This window comes from Telmatherina bonti (genome assembly GCF_933228915.1).
Source record: "Telmatherina bonti genome assembly, chromosome: 12".
NCBI classification, from domain to species: domain Eukaryota; kingdom Metazoa; phylum Chordata; class Actinopteri; order Atheriniformes; family Telmatherinidae; genus Telmatherina; species Telmatherina bonti.
Window position 1 is genome coordinate 25,210,263 of NC_136610.1, and position 22,530 is coordinate 25,232,792.

A 22,530-nucleotide genomic window follows, 5' to 3' on the forward strand; every position below is an offset into this window, starting at 1 on the left:
AATGTGAAGCAAAAAAAGGTCTGACATCATCCCTGAGCACTCACAGAAATCTAGCCCAGAATCTTTAAAGAAGATTAACGTGTATGTTAATTCTGTAGAAATGCCTTTATTATGAGGAAATCCACCAATTTCCCAGAATTTAAGCTCAACCATGATGAAGAATGGGCTGGACTCCTTCCAAGTTGGTGTGTAGCACTCCTCATCAGATAACAGAGACATGCATTCACAGTTATTCCTACACAAAAAAAATCAGAACAGAAATTGAAACCAAAGGACTAGATAGAAGGTATGATATAGTATAATTGTAGTTTGATATTTCAATGTTGATTCTTATCTATTTTAAAGAAAATCAGTTTGTTTTTGGACACATTTTATATTGTAAATTTTTTTTGCATCTCTGATGTTTAAAAAGGGTTTTGACATAGCATGTAATACAAGTGAAAATGGATTTTTTTTAAAATGAAAAGTGTGGTTACATTGGGTGCTTTGCAGATCTAGGCCAAGGGATTTCACTGCCTGGATGAAGCATGCAAGACTGATGATTTAATATTTGCAACAGGTCTGCCAATAAGGAGTGAATTTTGTATCTGTTGTTGCTTTCTGGAATTTTTTAGGTCACACTGAGACTACCTGTTGACCATTAAGTTTGTTAAGATGTATAAATCAGTGAAAATCATTAACAAAATAAAATGCTGAATAATTAAAGTGAAGCAGTATAAAACATTTTCATCATTTCTATCTGTGACAGATGATATTGACCATTTTTTTTATGCAGGCTATTCTGAGTTAGAAAGCCAAATGCAGCGGTACCAGTGTTACTGTTGGTTAGATGGCCTACCAGTTACCTCAATTTCCAAGTTTGTGTTCCTCTCCCAGTTCCACCAAGGAAACAGTTGGATTTTTTAAAAATAATTTCTGAAGCTTTATTTTTCTGTATGTCTTGCTTTTTTAAAAATCTTTTCAATGTGAACATAGGTATGTAGCCTAAACATTGTGTTAAAATAAGACTAAACACAAATTAAAAGTGACATGCGATTATATTTAAAACCATAATACTGTTTGTAAAACCATTCACTGTTTGTTGCAAGTTGACAAGCACACACAAAAAAACCTTTCAAGTTGCTGGAAACACTTTCTAAACCACTTCTTTTTCTGCTTCTCCTTCTTCTTCTTATTAGTATGATGTAGTCCAACATATGATGTTTTCATTTTGATGATCTTCATCACATCAAAATAATTTTATGCTGATGCAAAAAAAAAAAAAAATGTCGGTGGGAGGATACAAATAAGATACTATCATATTTATATAGTCCTGCAGGATATCAAACGTCTGTTATTTAAAAACAACCATATTACTGTAAGGATGTAATTTATTATCATCAAAAGAAAAAAATGGTAAAAACATCCAAATCAAAATCTCAAATAGAAAGTTTACAGAATTTAAATTTTGATATCATGATATGCTTCTTATAAAAGCAGACTTAACAACACTATCATATGAGAGTACAGTCTTAAAGCATCTCATACATTTGGCTCGAAATGATGTATGTTGATTCGTGTATGTAAAGTGCTCTGAGACAAAATTGTTGTGAAGTGGCGTTATACAAATAAAGTTGAATTGAATTGAATCTCACAAAATGTTAGTAAAATGTAATGACCACCCTATCCAACACCTTTGGGAAATTATTATATTAATCAAATGAGTATTTTCAGCAGTGCTGTTGAGTCAGATGTCATTAGTTTAATCTGTGGTGTGGTGTCAACGTGATATATACCGTATGCCCATTAAAAAAAGAGTCAGACACTTCCCGTAAACCACTGAAAATGTGCCAAATGTGGCATGACTCACTTTCCCGGTTACATTCGCCTTGAAGTCGCCTGGTTGTACCCAGTGATATTCCGTTAAGCGTGAAGTGAAGCTTGAAGCGTGACGCAGTGAGGGATATACACTATAATAAACCATGAAATCAGCAATATCGACTTTAACGTCATTATCATATGATCACTGGAATTACTGTGTGTTCTTGGTCAAAAAGACATGGAAATAAGGAAGGAAATCTTAGAGATTAGGACAAAGTGCCTGAAAACCTAAGACACTTATACAAAGGAGCCTGTTTTAATACTGAAAGTTGAGGTGTTGACCACTGATGCCATTTGTCTGTTTAGACTATTTACATTTTCTGATACTAATGTAATGATAAAAAGATGGTTAAAAAAAACGGTTACTTTAAAATTTATACAAACTTTAAAGAAGTTTGTATGCATGATTGTTCGCATCATCTTTGCACTTAGTTGTTGAAATTTTTTTTCATATATATATATATATATATATATATATATATATATATATATATATATATATATATATATATATATATATATATATATATATATATATATATTGAGGGAACAATCAGACTATATTCACAAGAATAACACACTACACCACTTTTTTATCTTTCATCTTATAGTGCAGAGGTGTCAAGTTCATTTATTGAGAAAAAAAAAGTCTGGCTTCCTCTTTCTCTGGTCAGTAATGTAGTTTATTTACTTAGTTCACTATAACTCACAGAAACTCTGCCAACTTCCAGTGTAAAAGAAAGAGAACAAAGAGGAAATGCGATCACGGACTTATGTTTCAGGTATCTTCGCTTGTTGCAGTAATTTAGTCGGAGCTGGACTCGCTGTGGGGCAGGGTGCTGTCTTTGCCGCCCCCTCGTGGCCACAACGCAAACTACACGGTGCCCCTCCCGCTATCCAGGTGACCATCACGCTGACCTGTTTGACATTATTGGGTCAGACAAGAGAAAAAACATACCACAAAACAAAACAAAAAAGTTTATTTTAATAACCATGAAACTCTTGTTTACTTACAAATCTTACAGCTTTGACTTCTCTGACGCTGGAAAGGATAAATAGAAAACTTTTGGCACAAGGTGAGTGTAGGGGTGTCTGACTAAGTCTTTCCCATGTTTGTCTGCAATTAACCAGCGGGGTCATTGGGGGTTTTAACCAGCTCATGAATATGGGAAAGCTTTGTTGAACTAGTTTTTGAGTCAGCGTGTGACACATTATCTAACCCGAGGTGCCTCGCGACTATCGCCCTCCTTATTGTGGACGCGTTGGTTCTCTGTTAGCTAGTTTTTAGCCTAATGCTAACCCGCAGGTGGCTTTGATCTCAGCACGTGCTTCGGAATTTTGTTTTTATTAAATCTTGATATTATAGACTTTGTAAGTTATTTAAAAAGAACCTGATTTTTTTCCACCATCATGTAGTTGAAGTTGTTTGACCATTTATAATGTTTTAATATATTTTGTCAAAATTAGACACAATGTTTATTTAGAGTAATAAAGATGTTTTTAACATGTGAAAATAAACTTTTAATGTCGATGACTAAGCATGTTGGTCACTTTTGAAAATGTATGTGCAAATAAGTAAGCAAGTGAATGAATAGAGCTAAATTGCTGCATTTGTCTCCCGTCTGTGTTCATTCTTGTTTTGAGTTGCATGGTGGATTGGATAATTGGACTCTATCAATCCTTTCATCCAACCATCCGTCCACCTGTTTTCTATAATTTATCCACTTATACAGGTCTGAGCAGGGAAGCCCAGATTTCCCTTTCTCTGACCAGTAATAATGACAAAAGCACAATATATTTGCCATTTTTACACTTGGCCATTGGATGACTTTGCATCCCTCCACCAGGAGTTATTGAAGGCCAAGTATCACATGGGTTGATCACTCTGTCATGTGCAGTGATGCCAAGCTGATCCCACAACTTTTCATTTGGGTTGAAGTGTGGACTCACAACAGGCAGTTACTTATTCTCACTGTGCGCGAGAGCCTTGTCAGTCTGGAGGATGGACTCGGGTTCCACATCCTAGAGATATGGGATCAAAACTGACTCCTGAATGTCATTTTGACACCAGTTAGCTGTAGATCCAATGCCAAAAATGCTGTGACTGATACACACCTAGCAGCATTTGAACCTCAAAACAAGAGTGAATCCCAACTGGAGAATGATTGTAAGGGGCTTTGGTATATTTTTGGGTCAATACCGACATGTGTGGCAATGTTCATTTCACAGAAGTATGATCCTTACAAGCTATACCTCATATAAGTGACTAATTAAACTTTCCATTGATGTTCAATACAATAATAATCATTATCCCCCTGGCTGCCAAAGACATCTGCTACAATTATCTTCTGCTATAATTTCTTTACTTTTTGTGCTAAGTTCATAATGTGATACTACTTGCATATTTATAAAGATAAATATTATTTATGGACAGTTAATCATCCTGATGATTATACTTTTACAAATGAGCTTTCAGTATCTTAGTTGTACAGTCAAACCAAGATATGAACCAGCCATTCCAGGTTAACTCTGTTAATTCACTTATACTCTCTGCCTCTTTAATTCTATATTGATAGCAGAAATGTGGTGCTACCAAAAACCGGGCCATGAAGCGGTCGTCCTCACTGAGCTGCAGAGACAACAACAATGCAGTCAGTTCTGTGATACTCTCCTCAAAGCAGGAGGTATAAACACTCATAAAACAGTGAAATGACTCTTTCTTATCTCCTTATAATGTGATACTTTGTGTTTTGTAAATTATGTGAAAGTATAGCACATTTTCACATCCTAGGATAAGCTGCTTTCATGTCTTGCAGGTGTTTCAGTGCCAGCACATAGTTGTATTCTGTCAGCTATCAGCCCCCACATCTCCTCTGCTCTGTCCACTGCGCCAGTGCCCCCTGCAGGACAGAGCTGCCTACTGGAGTTCAGGGATCTGGGCGCCTGCACTCTCCTTCACCTAGTCAGACTTCTTTACTCTGGTGAGATGGTTGGAGAGGGAGAAAGTGAGAAGCAAGAGGCTGTTTCTGCTGCAGCTAAGCTGGGAATCCACGGGCTGGTGGAGGTGACGAGAAGTAAACGCAGAGGTGGAGCAGGAGATGGAGGAGGGGTGGGGCTGTGTTCAGAGGTGGGAGTGCAAACTGAGCCTATGAGGACAGAGGAGAATGAGGGCAGATGTAGTGGGTGGCAGAGAGAGTTGAGGGATGGGATGGCTTTCCTCTGGAAGGAGACATTTTCAGATGGAGGAAAAGACATGTGGACTCAAACAGAAGAGCTGCCCTTAAACCCAGCTCCTCCTGCTCACTCCATGGCCTCCTATGAGACGCTTGACATTGGCACCTTCCAGAATTTAGGACAGACAGATTTCCATCAGTTTGTCCCCATGACGTTTGTGTACCCACTGAATGAAAATCAAATACTCCACCCTTTTTCTACTTCTTCAGTTTCTGCGGAAGAATCCACAGTAGCTGGAAGCACGTCTGTTGCTGCCATGGCTCCTGCTTCACCTTCCCTCTCTCATTTTTCCAGTCAGATCCCCTCACTTGCCACCAACCCTCACAGCTGCGTGGCTGCTTCACACGGGGTAACCAGAGATGAGGAGTGGAAGGACGATTGCTTCGAGCAGTTTGAAGGTAACATCCCAGGATTCATTAGCTACTTCCTGAACCCTGAGAATAAGGAGAGTACACACAGGGGGAGAGGAGGGAGGAGACAAAGAGCAAAGGTAGGAGGTGGCAGGAGTTCTCGGACAAGAGGAGAGCCGAAAGCCAGAGCTCCGCGAGGAAGAGGAAGAGGAGGAGCTAGAGGAAGAGGAAGGGGCAGAGGAGGGCTCACTCAGATGGTGGATGTGCAGGAAGTGGGGATGGGCAAGCTGCAGAAGTTGTTCCTGCACAGGTGGGAGACGAAGACAACCAGGACGGGTCAAGGTGGAGGAGCTGTTGGCAGGAAGTTGTACTTGAAGAGTAGAGAAGTTCAGAAAAAAGCCAATAAAAGTCAGAGCAGACGCAGCAAAGCGTGGGAGGTCAACCACAATGGAGAAGTCCACCTGTGCAGTGTTGGAGGTAACTCTCATCGTGGATGGAAAAAGTCAGCGCAGCAGTTTAACCGGGTAAGTTGTTTCCTTTTTTAGAAAACTCGCACACATTATTTCCTTACATTATTCCCTAAAGTTGAATGTTTCATGATAATTAGACTGATTTAATATTATACAGCTAGGAATGAATTTAACATGTCTGAAATAAAAGCAGTCCACCAACATCAGTTTGGTGTTGTCATTAATCAAAACATTTTTAGATTATATTTCTGTCTCCAATTAAACTAAACAAATGCCTAAACTATTATTCTCAGGCTCCTCTGCTGCACATCCCCCTCATCCTCTGGTTTAGTTACTAACACAAGTTACACATAAAGAAATGGCTAAATTTGTTGCTTTAAGTATTTTATTTATTTGTTTAACTATTATCGTGTACTAAAAGATTAAGGTTAAGGAAGTATTGCAAGATGAAATTAAATAGTGTTTGTGTAACTGTGGTTTTAACCTCCAGGAAAATCGTGTAGAGTTTCCGTTGGCTAGGAGAAACAGCAGCTTTGTTTGTATATAATGGCTGAATAACTGATGAATATTTTTGATTTTGTGCGACTGCTTCACCTTGTTTTGGGTAAAATAACCAGATCATCTCTCTCTTTGTTCACAGAACAGCCTTCCTGTTGGCAGGACTCAGCAGGGCTGGGACCAATCGACACCAGTTTCCTGTCCTCGTCCAAACAAACATTTCCACGACATCCATACTCTATCTGCATCCAGTCCCGCCCTTATGCCATCTCTGTCTCATAGCCTTCTGTCCCCTCCTGCCTCCTATGTGTCTCCAGCATCGTCCCTGGTCCACAATACCTCACTTCTTCCTCCAGCCCCTCCACCCCATGAGGACCAACCCGAGTCAATTGACCACATTCTTGAGGAATTCATGATGGGACTCAATATATTACCAAATGACACAGCCTCACCTTTACAGTGTAGCAACACTTCAGCCCAACACAAACAGCCGGGTCATATTACTGTCACTGAGTCACCTGTACTGCAGCAGCAGTGTGAGGGAGAGCTGAGCGACATACTAGACCACTTCCTTCAGTCATTTGAGGAGCATGTTGAAAGGTGCAGTGTCAGGGAGGAAAATGGCATGAATGATAAGAGCTCCGTAGAACCCAGCCAGCATAGCACGGTCAAATGCAAAAGAGCCAGGGTCAGGACTCGGACCCCTTACTCCACTCATCAACAGAATAAACATGCACCACCCCAAGTTAGTCGCTCCCACATATCTGAGCCACAGAGTGAGAATAATGGTTCATCACAAAGCCACTCAAAGACTCACAAAAGCTCAGCTTGTTCAGATTCTGCCAAACACAAAGAAGAAGCTAATGAGAAAGCCAAAAGACAGAGTAAAAGAAGACCAACACGCTATCTGTTCTCACTTGAGAAGAAAGGGAAGAAAGTGAAGAAACAAATGTTATCAGACGTTGCAAACATGAAATTAGGCCATAACCAGAAAGAGAGGCAGCTCCAGCAGATGCCAGTGGTGACACTAAACAAGAAAAGTTTGCTTCCCTTCTCAGCTATACTGCAGGAAAACAGCTGTCGCAGTCTGGAAAACAAGGTGACACACCTCTTCACTCAGTCTCTGCTCATTTGTCTATTTTCTGTAGTCAGCAGATGAAAACTACACAATTTCCCACCATAGAATATCCAATAACATGTTTTATTACTGACAGCATATTTAATCCCCCAGAGCTCTACCCTTTCAGTTGCTGAAAAAGCTCTCAGTATCCACCAGTGTGGTCACTATCACTGTCACATAGATGCTTAACAATGCAGCTGTAAATAAACACACTGACATTATAGTTGGTCACATGCTAGTTGTCTGTCTGTGACGATATTATAAATCTGTTTCCAAAAAAAGTAAGATTCTGTTCAGAATGCAGTTATATGCATCCCTTTAAAGCTGGGGTAGGTAATGTTGGGGTAGCTAGCAAGATTTGAAGGTGGCACCCTGTCTTTGCTCCCCTCACCCCCCTCCAACCAATAATCGGTTTCTTCTTCACTACTTTGTATTTTCATCCTAACCATAGACCGTATATGAAAGATGGACGGAGCCTTCGGTTTAATAGGTCAGGTCCACCTTCATGACAACTGTGGGAGGAGTGAATTTTTTTCTATCTCGCCCCTTTAAAAGTAATTTAATCTGGAAATTTAGCATATTTAAGGGGTGTGTCCTTTTCATTGACAGGTACCAATTTCCCGCTTTGAGTCAGTAAAACATAGAACAACCACAGTTTTTAGCTGGTTAACAACGTGACTTTGCTTTAGCCTGCTTAACTCCGTTAGCTGGTTAGCTTCTGTTATCTCCGGGTTAGCTCGGTTAGCTCTTAGCTACAGGCAGTTTGGAGTTCGCTCGATGTCAATCATCCACCATGACACTTAGAGCCCCCCTGTCAGCTCCACCTCTTTGCCCATATTTGTATTTTCTGGGCGAGACAATGTGCATGCCCTGCAATGATAAGATGATAGGAACAGCCCACCGAGCTTCAGTCCAGCTCTTCAGAAACCTATGGGTGACGTCACGGAGGCTACGTCCATCTCTATATACAGTCCATGATCCTAACACGCTATTTATATGCAGGGTGTGGCTATCAGGTGTGCGCTGCAGGAGGGGGAGGAGGGGAGCCTGGAGAAGAAGCTTACGAAACATAAGAAATGAACAACTCCATTTCGGTTTGAACGTTTTGTTTGGTTAGAGTTCGTACAGGTTTACAGTAAACTGAGGGGTCTAACTTAAAATATTTCTTATTTTTCATGATTACAAAATGTACAGACTACTATCAGGATGAGGAACCACTTCACCCAGAGTAGAAAAAAGATTACCTACTCCAGCTTTAAACATACATTTTAATTATAAAGGCATCACTTTGTACAAATGAATACAATTCATATTTTCTAAATTGACAACAGCACATAAAAACTGAGAGAAGAAGAACAGTTGTGTTGTTATGTCAAACATAAGATATGCATAGTTTTAACTAGACTTTTAGCAGTTACTGTGGTTAAAACACACTTGGACAGGATGTGAGCCAATAGTGATGATTGAATAGGGATTATAGCACATCTTTACATTTGACATATATTTATTGATGTTCCATTTGTCCTGCCTCAAAAAGTATATATTTACATACAGTTAATCATTTGTTGGGTGCAGTATGAAGTGTGCATAATATAATTAAAACGGGACAATCTGGAGCAATTTCTTCATGACATAGGTTTGAAAAAGAAAAGCTGAATGACAGTGATCATCATACACTTTTAATTGACACATTGTACTTTCGGTGACAGCATTAGCACAGGAACATTTCTGAAAATCATTATTTTTATTATTCTGGGCACAGTGAATCACTACACCACAAATCCATGTTAAAATGGCTGCCACCTTCTTTGGGCCTATAATGACACAATTTGAAGGTTTATTTAAAAACTATGTAGGCTGCTTCCTGATGATGGTTCATCCATCTTCTTGTCAGCACACCACTCAAAAGCCCTCCTCTGCTATCACAGAGGTGGGCTTTTGAGGGCTACTCAGGTAGCATTAGGCTGAAGATGGCAGCACTTATCCTGTATCTTTTTTTTTCAGAACTCACTTAATTCAGCAATTCCATGTCAAACCATGTGTACTTCATATTAATTTTCGACTGTTGACTTGTAATGCACTGAAGACATTTATCCCACTATGAAATAAATGAAACAATATGTTTTATAAAGTTTTAACATATCTTCAAACCATTACATTGTGTTTTATTTGCATTTGGCAATTACCATTACCAGCATTTCCTTATACTTGGTCATAATAATGGTTTCATTTAGATGAGAACGAAGTGCTTTGGCAAGTGCCTGTGAAGAAAAATGAGATCAACTGGTTTTATATGTATCAATCTACATATACATATATATATATATATATATATGTGTGTGTGTATATATTTCAGAGACCATCAAGCCCCCCGAATGTTTTGTCACCTGCAAAAAACCAGCAACAAATGTATTGGAACACAAAGGTCTACCCGATCAGGAGCAGGCTTAGGGAAGCGAAGATCACAGTGAGTATTAGCCTGAATTATAAGATAAAAGATCTTGTATCTATTATATTTGAAGGACTTAAACTAGGGAGGCATCGACACCGATTCCAGCATCGGTATCTGCTCAATACCATGCGTGTGTACTCGTACTTGGTATTAATAAAAGTGTAGCGATACCACAACCGATACCACACTAGTCAAGCAAGCGCAGATGTGTTTGATGACATGCTTTGGACATGTTTTAGAAGAAATAAATGCCTTGAATGTTAAAATTTGACATTTTTTGTTACACTAAAACGGGTATGCTCACTGTTGTTTTTAACAAGAGCCGCACTAAGTATACTAAGACAAGAGGTGAGCTACCACCCCCCCAAAAAAAAAGATGCGTTCCGACCATAAACAGTATATAAAAAGATAGGCGTAGCCTCCGTGACGTCACCCGTAGGTTTCTGAAGAGATGAATTGAAGCTCGGTGGGCGGTTCCTATCATCGCCATCTTGGCAGGGGCATGCGTGTCATCTCACCTGGAAAATACAAGTATGGGCAAAGAGGTACAGCTGAGAGGGTGCTGTGAGCATCATGGTGGATGATTGATATCGAGCGAACTCTGAGCTTTCTGTTGCTAAGAGCTAACCCAGCTAACCTGGAGATGACAGGCGCTAACCAGCTAATGGAGGCAAGTGGGTAAGTAACATTGTTAACCAGCTAAAAACCGCGGTTGTTCTACATTTTTCTGACTTGAAGCGGGAAATTGGGTACCAGTCAATCAAAAGGACACGCCTCTAAATATGCTGAACTTAGAGATTATATTACTTTTAAAGGGGCGAGTTAGAAAAAAATTCACTCCTCCCACAGATGTCATGTAGGTAAACCTGACCTGTTAAGTCGAAAATGGATTTTTGTACCAGGCTGTAAACATGTTTATTTCTGCTGTGAAGTTGGTCTTTTTAACATGGTGGGTCAATGGGGATTTGCTCTGTTTTGCAGCCAGCCCCTAGTGAATGAAGGGGAAACTGCAGTTTTATGCACTTCTGCATAGGCTTCACTTTTAACCGCTGAAGGCTCCATCCATCTTTCATATACAGTCCATGGTTACCATGCTGTGTATCCTGCTACGTTGCCAAGTCAGTAACATTGAGCTTTATAGCGTGGAATTGTTATCCTAAATATTGCACGGAGTAATGGCATTCTTATGCAACAGTATATGGTGAAAATATAATTATGCCCCCGGAATGTGGGTGTTTCCTTTTTTTATATATATATATGGAGCTACCGATGGAGCACCTCTTTGGTGGAGTTTGTGGCAGCTGAAATTAGCAAAAACTGGCAACTCTGACAGGGTCGGTTAGGACCGTTACGACAGCAGAGTTTTTGCAAGCAGCCTGCAGCTCTTGTTTGTGGAGAGAACTGCAGCGCTGAGGATCATTATGACTTGTTTAGATAACTTTTTCAGAAAGCCAGTGGTTGCTTCACGAGCCGCAAGTCAAGAGTCAGTGAGCTCCGAAGCTGTGCAATGAGGAACAGTGCACTAAAAGCTAGATCTTTGTTTCAAAACCACACAATTATAGTAGTTGTATTAAGGTAAAATGTCCCAAATCAAAATAAAACTTGTTAAAAATAGTTAAATCTGTAATGTTTTTATATTTGTGTTGGTGATGTTAACTTCTGAAATGATGGGTAATTTATTACAACCTAAAGAAATCTTACAGTTATAACAGCAATAATAACCATAGTCATAGTAATATTCACATAAACAGGTTTGGTATCTGCAAATATTGGTATTGTATAAGTATCGTATCAGATTAGATACAAAAAGTGTATCAGTCCATCCCTAAGTTAAACCAGCTGATCCACCAGTTTGGTTGGAGATGACAGGTAGGGTCAACAAAAGATAAAGCTATTGACTGGAAATCTGCTGTTGCCTGTAGCAACAGGCCACATAAACTTTTTCACAGAAATTCTGATTTTTCAGTGGCTAATAATAATTTAACCAACTATAATGAAATATTGCAGATTCATTTTGACTTAAATGAGGACAAGTGCAGGTTTATGAATGAGGTCTGCATTCTGTGTGTTTTCTACAACTAGCCAACATGCACAGGTGCAATGCATTTTTTAAAAATACCACCAATCAGCACAACATGTTTCTACCTATCAAAAGTCAGATTACCACAACAAGTAAAAAAAAAAATTGCATGTAATGTTCTACTTATATGTTGCAGAACATGCTACTTTGATTTAGGATCAAATATCTGTGAATGCTATGGTTACTCAGCCTAATTATTTGCTCAGTGCTGATTAGTGAATATCTGCATGCTAATACAATGACAGCACCATTAGCACTGTGACTGTAAGCTTGTCAAGCAGATGGCAAGATGGCAACATTTAGCTCAAGACGCAGTTAGGTGTTTAATACTCAGTCTTCTTCATACTTGGTACTGCTGCAGACAGAGCCTGTGATGTCACCAGCTGTGTTGTTGCTAGGCTACAAACACAGCATCTTAACGCATTCATGCAATCTTTGGAGACTACGGCTCTGTGTCTGCAATATTACCAATATTCCAACAATTTTTCAGCTGCTCCACCAAAGATAAAAAGATGTTGAGCATATATCATGTAAATGTTAAAATGTCCAAGCTATCTACCCTGCTTCCTTTAGATAGATCAGGATATAATGTGGTCTTCTCACATCCACCTCTACAAACCAGTCATTCAGCAACAACAAGTCATCACACAGGCTTAAAACCTGGTTGAATGAAGGTGAATATCCTTTGACCTGAAAAGCAGCTGAACATCGAACAGACAGTCTTTAGGGAGGGAGATGGGGAATTTTTGATAACATAAAACCAACTTGAAGCAAAATTTAAGAATTGCAGGGAGTACTGTGGGAAAAAGCACACCAAGCAGAAACTGAGTGGGATGTGTGATCTGGAATGAAAAAAATCACTGGCCGGTTAAGTTAAACAGGGTTTAGACTGATGGAAGTCTGGACAGAGCTGATGACCTGAACATTTTCTGCATTTAACATTAAGAACAAAGTTCAGCATCACCTGGCTTCATGAGCCCTGTTCAGTCTGCCCTGTTATGTGAGGCTTGGTAAATTTCAGGTGAATATCTTCACAAGTACCTGGATTTATGACTACTTAACAAACAAACCAAGGTTTGTGACACTGAAAGGTTTTTTGTCTGAGATTGTGGTCAGCAACATAAGAGCTCCACAAGGGAGCTCTTTATTTGTCCTCAAGACTTCCAGTTCAACTGTGAGTCCTGTAATTTGCAGAAATAGTCTGATGACTGCAGTTGTGGCGTGTTTCAGTGATGGACAAGAAGCTGACTCCAAAGAGCTGGTCAGTCAGGTTGTGAGATGGTGTGATGACCTCATTTTGAATACAAACAAAACAAGAGAGATGATTGTAACTTCATGATGAAATAGGAGTAAACAAAATACTTTTTACAACCTGGGAAGAACAGGTTGAGGAATTAGAGGAATAAAGGTACTTAGGAGTTCATCTGGACAACAGACTAGACTGGAAATTCAACAGATAAGCATCTACAAGAAGGGGCAGAGCAGACTATTTAATAAAGAAGCTAAAATGATTCAATATCTGCACCAAGATGTTGCATATCTCCATTGAGTTGTGGAACGTGCAGTCAGTTTTGCAACCATCTGCTGGGATGCAGCATTGGGACCAGAGGCTTAGAAAAACTAAAATAAAAAAAAAAATAAAAAAAATTGTACATAATTAAAGCTACATGCACACAAACACAGCAAGTGCCTTTCCCTTGCCCACTTAATTTGCATTAACATGAACTCCCATCTTCTAGTACTGTCCCTGAATGTAAAATTATTGATAGGATAAAAATACCTGGATTGATACTGCTGCAGGGAATATCTTGGGAATTCATTCACACCAGATGCCAGCTCACCCATGTATGCAGAAATCACTGACACAGAAACCACCCAGGTCAGGGCAGGCTCAGGGTCCACACTACAGCCACAGGGCTACAGTGCAGGACCCCCATAGCAACCCAGACCAGGGCAGTCACCACGACAACAACCCCACAGACAGACCAGGCAAAGCCACTGGTGTGAGGGATCCTCTGGAGGAGAACAGATAATTAAAGCTGCTTCTGTGTTGGGGGAAACTCTGGTGCTGCTGGAGGTGACGGGCCAGAAAATAATGCTGGAAAAAAAGTGTGTATTCAGTGTGACACTTTATCAAGTCCGCTGCTAGACATAAAGGTACCAGAGATTATTCCTGTCAGAGACCATTACCTTCCAGAAAATGACGACATATTCTAATTATTTATTGTCTTTATTTAAAAAAAATCCCACACAGATTAATAAAATCTTTTTCATTTCACCCTTTTGCTTCAATAATCTAATGAGGCTAATTTCTTTTGCAGGATACTACGCCTTTTCTCAATGAGCCACTTCCAGATAAACAAACACCTTCTGTGGCGAATATAAAAAGTGCCAAGCGAGGCAGGCCCAGAAAAAATCCTCAAATTTGCAGTTCATCTAATGGTGAGATTTCAAAAGCACCGGCTCATATGCAGCTTGCGGACTCTCGGGGCACATATGACCAGTGTGAGAAAAATCAAGAGAGACATGAAAATGAGTTTACTGTTCAGCCACAGGAAGCAGTAGAGGGACCTGCAGGGAGGGGAAAAAAGAGGAGAGCAGAATGTCATGAGGACACAGATGATGATGCTACCATGATCAAGAGGATGAGGTTAAGTCAAATGACAGAGCCAACCTGTGTGACATGCACACCCTGTTCTGAATCTGCAAGCTTGGCAGCTACATCAGTAACCAAGGAGCTAAATGAGGTGGTCGATTATGAGGCTATTTTGCAGACTAGATTAAATGGTTGTGCACAAGGTAAAAATCTACATGAAAAATCACTGCAGAGTGAAATTAAACGAAGGGAAACTGAGATGCCACATGAAGAGATGGAGAGCAGTGCTGATATCTTTGTCAATGTAGAAGAATTGGAGGAAGACTTGCAGACCATTGTGAACAAAGAGGTGGAAAATGGCCACTGCCACAGAAGAACAAGACCAGCTCCATCACATATAAACGACGTGACAAATGCTGCTTCACCTACAAAACAGTTCAGTCTGCTGACGGCAGGAAACTGGGAAGAAGACAAAGATGAAGACATTGATGTGACTGGAGGTTCCAGTCCAGTCCCTGATCCAGTGATCATCAACTGGACAGAGTCCTCTGAGGAAGAGGAAGAGGAAGAAGAAGAGGATATTGATGTTGGAGAGAATACAGACTTCACCTCATCACAGATGTTTACAATCATTAATAAAAGTGAGCTTTCATCTGGAAAACACCAGACAGAGGTGTTCTCTCATTAGCATCCATTCTTTTTGCTCTGAGTTGAAGAAATTTCTTACATTTTTCTGAATACGTTTCAGGATTTAACTAATTTCACTGGGAATTAGAGTGGATAGAGAAAATAATGGTCCACATAAACATAGGTTCTTTTTCATTTACAAGTGATTCCATAATTGTTCTTCTGGATTTCTTTTTCACTTTCAAGTCTGAACAAAACACGAAGTAGTTATTTGTCCAATCCTACTGATGTTTAGGAAAATGAATGTTTCATAAAGCATGAAGACATTGGGAGTTCAAGCAGCAGCAAAGCAAGTGGACTGTGTAGTGTGCAGATGTTTAGTTTCAATTCTAAAACAAATTACAGACCTAGCTTTGTTTAAAATATCAGAGGGAACTGGGATTATTCATATTTTATTCATCCTAAAGATTTTATGGGAAGAGTTACAAGCAGATATGTTTGGACGTGTTTATTTTAACTGTGAACCCAACAGTTTAAAGAGTTTTAATGTAAAAATCAGGTTTTGTGACATTTAGAGAAATCAGGAGTGTTTTATTAGTTGTATGTATGACTATAACTGTATTAGTTGTAAATATAACTATTAATGCCAGCCTCTGTTCTGCTAAAGTTTGTCAGTATTCCAGGAAAACTTATGTCTTCTTTGTATTATAGTCATGTTGTGTTCAGCCATGTTCCCTGTCCCTGTTTTTTACACTTTCATTTCAGCAATAAAGATTCTGTGTTCTGGAGAGGTTGTCCTATAAATGTTAACTGTTCTTTTTTTCGTTCCTCTTGTACATTACTTAAAAACAGACTTATCAGTCGTGAGTACAGGAAATTAAGTCAAATTAATTACATTACCTTGATTATAAATTAAAAATGTCTCTTAAGTGAGATGAACATGTCAATTTTTGCAACATATGCAATTGTTATTATTATTTTAAAGCAATAATAATAATAACATTGGATCTTATCGGCTTTTTTTTTTTTGGCACAGTAATAAAGCCCCTTTTGGGCAAGATACTTATTAATTTCCTCTTGCAATATTTATTCCAGTTTTAGTAGCATTTTAAGAAAAACTATATGCAAAGCTGGTAAAAGTAGTAAACCGTTTTTATTTTAGATTAAATATAACAGATTTTCCTAATGCTTTACATCCCTAAATTATTAACTTAAATATAAATTTTGTGTTTGAAAAGGGAAAAAAAAGCAATGATATTTTTTCATTCTCATGAAAATGAGCAATCTTCTGGCCTCATACGCACGGCACATGATGGAAGGAGAACGAAGGGAGAGAAGTGGAAAACCCACTTTATTCATTTGTTCTCTCTGAAACCATTTATACATAAACTTAAGAAATAGAAAAAAAAAAGTACAAGAACACATGAAGTGAAATTACTTTATTAGTTATCAACCTGTGGATCAACCTCCTAAACACAACAACACAACACATCTGAGCTGCACCACAACACGGTCTGCTGCACTGAGGAGAGGGAGTGCAGCTAGGGAGGATTCCCTGGACGTGGAGCCATGTTGGAGCCGCATCTCCCCTGTTTCATTTCCTCTGCTCATGGACAGGCACAGGTGAGAGTACAGCGCAGGTGTGTGTTTGTGTGTTAGTGTGTAGGGACCTCTAAACCAAATAAAAAGACACTAAGTGTCAGTAATGTCAGCGTGTGTGTGGAGCTTGTGTTTCCCTGTGCTTTAACAGTGCGATATTGTCTCTTATCACACTCTGGCAGCGGCTGTAAATCAGTAATGTTGTCAAGTTGGGGCGGCTGTTGCGGCTCAAGTCAAGAGGAAGGAGAGGATTGAAGAGAGGAAGAAAGAAAGAAAGGAGGGGGTCATGGGTAGAGGGAGCAAGGGTTGAGGGGAGCTGCTGTCCGTGGGCCATGGCCTCAGTCTCAGCTTGTCCTCTCAGTGCTGGATACGTCTGATGGACTGGATCTGAGGGGTCTGACAGTGAGAGCCCCAGTTCCTCCAGTGCTGGTAGTCTCCACTGTGTCTCTCACACTCCATGATGTACTGCTGACCCCTGTAGCCAGGGTACTGGTAGCACACAAAGCTATGGAGAGATAGCAGACAGATTTTGGATCATTTCTTTCTTAAAGTTGTCCAAATGAACCCAGTAAGTCTGTTTTGTATTTACAGAGAAGTTCCCCACAACTTACGCGCCACACTGCACATGCATGGAACCAACTTCAGGCATCATCCAGCCCATAGCCTGCAGGGAGGGGTAGTCGTCACAGAGCTCAACACTACGACCCATGAAGTTCTCCCTCTCGAAGATGATCATGCGGCTGCTCTGGTGGGACTAAAATAACACAAAGACGGATTTTATCTTTTAGGTTTGTGACTCGTTAATAAGCAGCACAGTGTCAGAAGGTTAAAGGGTGTACTCACGGCGCAGTAGATGGGGCGCAGAGACATGAGACGCTCCACGTGGTAGGAGATGGAGCCGCTGTAAGCATCCCAGTGGGGATACTCTCCTCTCTCAAGGATGAACTGCTGGCCCTGGAAGTCATGGTGCTCGAAACCCACCCAGCTTCATGGAAAGAGACACACAAATAGGCCTGTTCATATGATGGACCCGTTGTTGGAGAGGATTATTACTGCAAGGGTGAATTTTGCTTTTTGAAGAGCTACAGCACAAAAAAACAATAACTGTTCAGGTGCAGAATTTGAATGTTTAGGTGCAGATCTGCAAGAGTTTGGGTTGGATGGATTAATAGGGAGTGAATTGGATTAATTCTACCCTGTTATGTCAGTCATGATATCAGTGAACTGTTCTCATTTTTTGTCTCATTACCAGAGAGAAATCTTGTTAGACTTACGCTCCACTCTCCACCCTGATGGAACGGATGTTGTCCAGTCCACACTCCTGGATGTTGCAGCACTCAGAGGTGAACTCCAGGCACTTTCCCTGGAAATGCTCCTGCTCAAACACAGTCACCTGAGGGAGACAAAGCAAGTGTCACAAATCCTACCCCTTTAACGTCGTTTAAAAACAAACAAACAAAACCTTATCTAACTCAGAAATGATTTATTTTGAGCCCATATGAGTGTGTGTGTGTGTGTTTACCTTAAAGAAAGGGGCCATCCCCATTCCTGAGTTGACCAGTGGCTGCATCATTGGAGACCTTGTAGTTCTGTACATCTTGACTCCTGAGGGGAATAAAGACATGAAGAAAGAGATGAAGGTGTGTGTGTCAAGGCTCTTCAGAGCAACTGTAATTCAACGTGTTTATTCAAGACTGACTATTGGTAAGTTTTTTGGTGTAAAACATAATGGTTTTCACTTCCCATTTACAGGAGCACCACTCATCCTTATGAATCATTTATAACACATCTTTCCTCTCAAGAAGAGCTAGATCATGCCAAGGGGGTCTGGCCAAAATAAGTCCACAAAATTCTGTCTGATAATAGTGTCAGAAAGTGCTTTTGTATTTCAGTGCGCGTGTGAAAGCGACCCTGAGCTGAGTTGAAAGCAGAGATCAATCCTTACCTAGATTGGCACTTTATTGGAAGAACCCGGGAGTGGTACGCACCTACCGCCTGCCTCGCGTAGAGCTTTGACAGATCCTGGCGCTTCAGTTTTATACCGACGGTCGGTGAACGCGCTGACCACTGCGCGTCCGCGTCTCTGACCCGGACCATGTAAACTGCCTATTTGGCGCAGCAGAAGTCTCGAGGCGCGCTCCCGACCGCTCCTGCGTGGCTACTGTTGTCCTTCTGCAGCGGCTAACTCAGCAGATCCTATAGTGCTGCTGAGGCTGGGAAACAAAGGCGCTCCGGTATGTTCGGACTCCGGTCAGCAGTCCAGCGCGTGCCCCGGCACAAAGGGTCAGGATCGGGGTGGAGAATGTGGGGATTAGCGGCCCAGCAGAGGGGCGCACAGAAGGAGACAGTTGGGTGGGTCTGAACTAATGTATCGAAATGTTAGAGATGGTAGAAGTTTGCTCATGCGGAGATGTTACTGTCGCCACACGCTGTTGCGCACGCGCAATCAAGATGCAGGCGCACCTGTACAGGTGCATGACCTTGCTGAACGGGTGCATCGAGCGGAGCATTAGAGGTTGTGATGATCAGAAAACATTTAATTCAGATTTCCCTACATGCCAGACAGATACAACTCCAATTTACCATAAATGACATGTCTGTTCATACAGCTGTGCACCTGTCAGCTCACCTGACAGCTCACCAGAGTCACCTGACCTTCCTCTTTGTTACACAAAGCAGACTTTGCATCCATGCTTCCTCGCTTGTTGTCCTTTATCTTGAAGCTATTGGATTATATTTTTGGGGATTTTTGAAAACATTCATTTCGAGTTAATGATTAATTAAAACTATCTGACAAAAGTCAGTGTATAAAATCACATTTTAAACTTCATTATTTTGTTGCCAGATGTAATAAATCATTCGGTCACCATAAAAAAAAAGTTATGCATGTTGTGAATAGAGTAAATAGAGGTGGAGTCATCTGAAAATATAAAGCCTAAATCACTTAGTTGTAACACACACTAACTACTATTGATGAGTTGTTCTGTTCGTTAGCTTCAGTCAGTCGTCCTCTGCCTCGGTCCATCCCCTCAGCCCGTCCCCCTCTGATGATGTAGGGTTTCTTTTGTCTCTCGCCTCTGACCTCAGCAGGTTTGTTTCTCTTCCCATAATCCCTCTCCTGCGGGCGCCAGCGTATAAAAGCGAGGGGCACACTCCAAGCCACACACACTCTGAGTGAGGCTCGGCACAGGCATCGCACACACAAACAGGTAAGGTGCACAGTGAACCTGCAGGTGCACGAGAAGCTTTGGAACAGTGCTACATTTTTTCTCTAATTTTCATTTTGATTTATTGTCAGTAAAATTAGATTCAGTTTGTCACATGAACACAAATTCTCTTATTGTTTGTCCACTTAGTAATCATGTCCACTGGCGATAAGTCCAAGACCTCTTCCCAGACTGATGGGAAGGCTGCTCAGGGCAAGAAGTCTGAGATGGGGATGATGTCCTACAAGGTAGGCCTCTCAGATGCAGATTTACACTCTGATATAATCTCAACATGACATTGTTCTCATCTCATGGATCATCACTGACTCATTTTGTTGCATTTGCTTTCACCAGATGTACGTGTTTGACCAGGAGAACTTCCAGGGTCGCATGATTGAGATCAGCAACGAGTGCATGAATGTGTGTGAGATGGGCATGGATCGCGTGCGTTCCCTGCGTGTTGAGTGTGGACCGTAAGTGTTAAGATAATAATGCATTTTCAGTGTATTTCAAATCTTAATTTCTGCACAGATGCTTCATTACTCTTTCTCCTTGGCAGCTTCGTGGGCTTTGAGCAGATGAACTTCTGCGGTGAGATGTACATCCTGGAGAAGGGAGAGTATCCTCGCTGGGACTCCTGGAGCAACTGCCAGAAGAACGACTACCTGCTGTCCTTCAGGCCCGTCAGAATGGTAAAGAAATCGTTCCACTCCTCCCATGTTTCCTCTCTGTTTAGCTTTAGACTGTTTTATAAACAAGGGTCTCTGTGCTTTTCTCTCCTCCAGGACCCTGAGAAGCACAAGATCTGCCTGTATGAGGTGGGAGAGTTCAAGGGCCGCAAGATGGAGATCATGGACGATGACGTTCCCAGCCTGTTCTCTTATGGCTTCACCGACAGAGTGGGCAGCATCATGGTCAGCTGTGGAACGTAAGTATCAAGCGTCAAAGAGGCAGTTCAAAAGACTAAAATCATTTTAATACTGAAATGCATCCTCTTCTGTTCCCAGCTGGGTGGGATACCAGTTCCCTGGATACCGTGGCAGCCAGTACCTGCTGGAGAAGGGTGACTACAGGCACTTCAACGAGTATGGCGCCCGTCATCCTCAGTTCCAGTCTGTGAGGCGTATCCGTGACATGCAGTGGCACCAAATGGGTTGCTACACCATGGCCAGCAAGTGAGGCTCAGGGAAGGAGAGAAAGAGAAAGAGCGGAAGTGAGGGAGAGGGGCGGAGGAAGAGGGAAAGGGGGAGAGATGTCTGAGGCCTTTTACCTCAGTACCTTCAGAAGGTCTATGATCTAATACAGCGAGGGGAAGGGTGAGGATCTATTTCTGCCTCTTATCAGAGACAACACCTCTGTGGAAGGACCAGCTGGAACACAAAAACCACCGGACCACCCTCCAATCCTCTCTGTCTCTACTTTTCTCTTTCTCCCCTGTGGGCTGAGCTCTGCTTTCCCTCCTTTTCTCCTTTTTTATTTTTATTTTTATCCCTCCCTTCATTCCCCTCCATAGTCTTCTGAGACACCAAAGAGGGAGCATGACACCTCTTGCTGTTTTACATATGATTCTCAGCTCAGGGTATGATGCACCATGGGAAACTGAGTCTCCAGAACCCCCTGCCCCTGTCTTCCTGCCCCTGTGCATTGCACACCCTCTCTGCTGTACAGAATCCTGGCCAAGTTTTCAATAAAAATGAAAATATTGATTTCAAAGTTGTTGCTGCTTTTGGTTATTATTGAGAATTCACCTGAAAAGAAACATTATCATTAAAAGTCACTAAATTAAAGAGCCATTTAAACAAATTTAAGCAAAAAAGCAACTCTTAAACTGGTCTAGAATACCATTTTGTGATATTTGTACTTTGTAAAATTACAGCTGTTATGAGAATAAACTCTATTCTGGTTTACAGAGCTTTGCTGGATCAGCCGCTAAAAGTTTTCTATTCACACAGTGTATATGAAAACAGCTACAATGTCTAGAAAAAAAAAAAAAAAAAACAGAAGCAGGCCAATAGAGCAGTTGAAGACCTGTACAGGTGATGATGTGGTGTCCTAATGCTCAAATCTCTAACACACACATTACCAGATTACAACACACACATAAAGCACGTTTTGCTTATGAAGCACTCTGCTCATGGAATGACAGTAAAGCCAGGAATTTAACAGTCAAACAGCATAAAAACATTAAGAAAGATGTATGCTTTTAAAATTTAAACATATATGTTTTTTAATAATGATTTTATTTAAAATTTTACAGTTTGTTTATTCACAGAAATGTGTGTGTGTGCTTATGTTAGTATATTTTTTCATTTAATTTATTTTTGTTTTTTTAAAGACGTAGTATTTTCTCTTTAATTATATGTAAAAAGGAATAAAGGAAATTATAGTTTATTTTAAAAAAAAAAAAAAAGAAAAACAAGTGTAGAATGTAAAGACAC

General features: G+C 40.6%; 2 protein-coding genes across 2 annotated transcripts; one reads left to right on the plus strand and one right to left on the minus strand.

Moving 5' to 3' along the window:
- Window positions 1–17,243: 17,243 nt before the first annotated feature.
- LOC306763222 (beta-crystallin A1-like) lies at window positions 17,244–18,841 on the minus strand (the record flags this gene model as incomplete). The annotated part of the gene is made up of 6 exons (XM_079249988.1): window positions 18,832–18,841; window positions 18,409–18,491; window positions 18,161–18,279; window positions 17,730–17,871; window positions 17,498–17,640; window positions 17,244–17,391 (listed from the first exon to the last, which is right to left on the minus strand). The coding sequence occupies exons 2-6, from the start codon at window positions 18,481–18,483 to the stop codon at window positions 17,244–17,246; spliced, it is 627 nt and encodes a 208-aa protein (XP_079106114.1). The 5' UTR covers window positions 18,484–18,491; window positions 18,832–18,841.
- A 1,406-nt stretch (window positions 18,842–20,247) lies between these two features.
- On the plus strand, window positions 20,248–21,271 carry crybb1l1 (crystallin, beta B1, like 1; the record flags this gene model as incomplete). The annotated part of the gene is made up of 5 exons (XM_079249525.1): window positions 20,248–20,340; window positions 20,447–20,565; window positions 20,652–20,784; window positions 20,878–21,020; window positions 21,100–21,271. 5 exons carry the CDS (start codon window positions 20,248–20,250, stop codon window positions 21,269–21,271), a joined length of 660 nt encoding a protein of 219 aa, XP_079105651.1.
- Window positions 21,272–22,530: the final 1,259 nt, after the last annotated feature.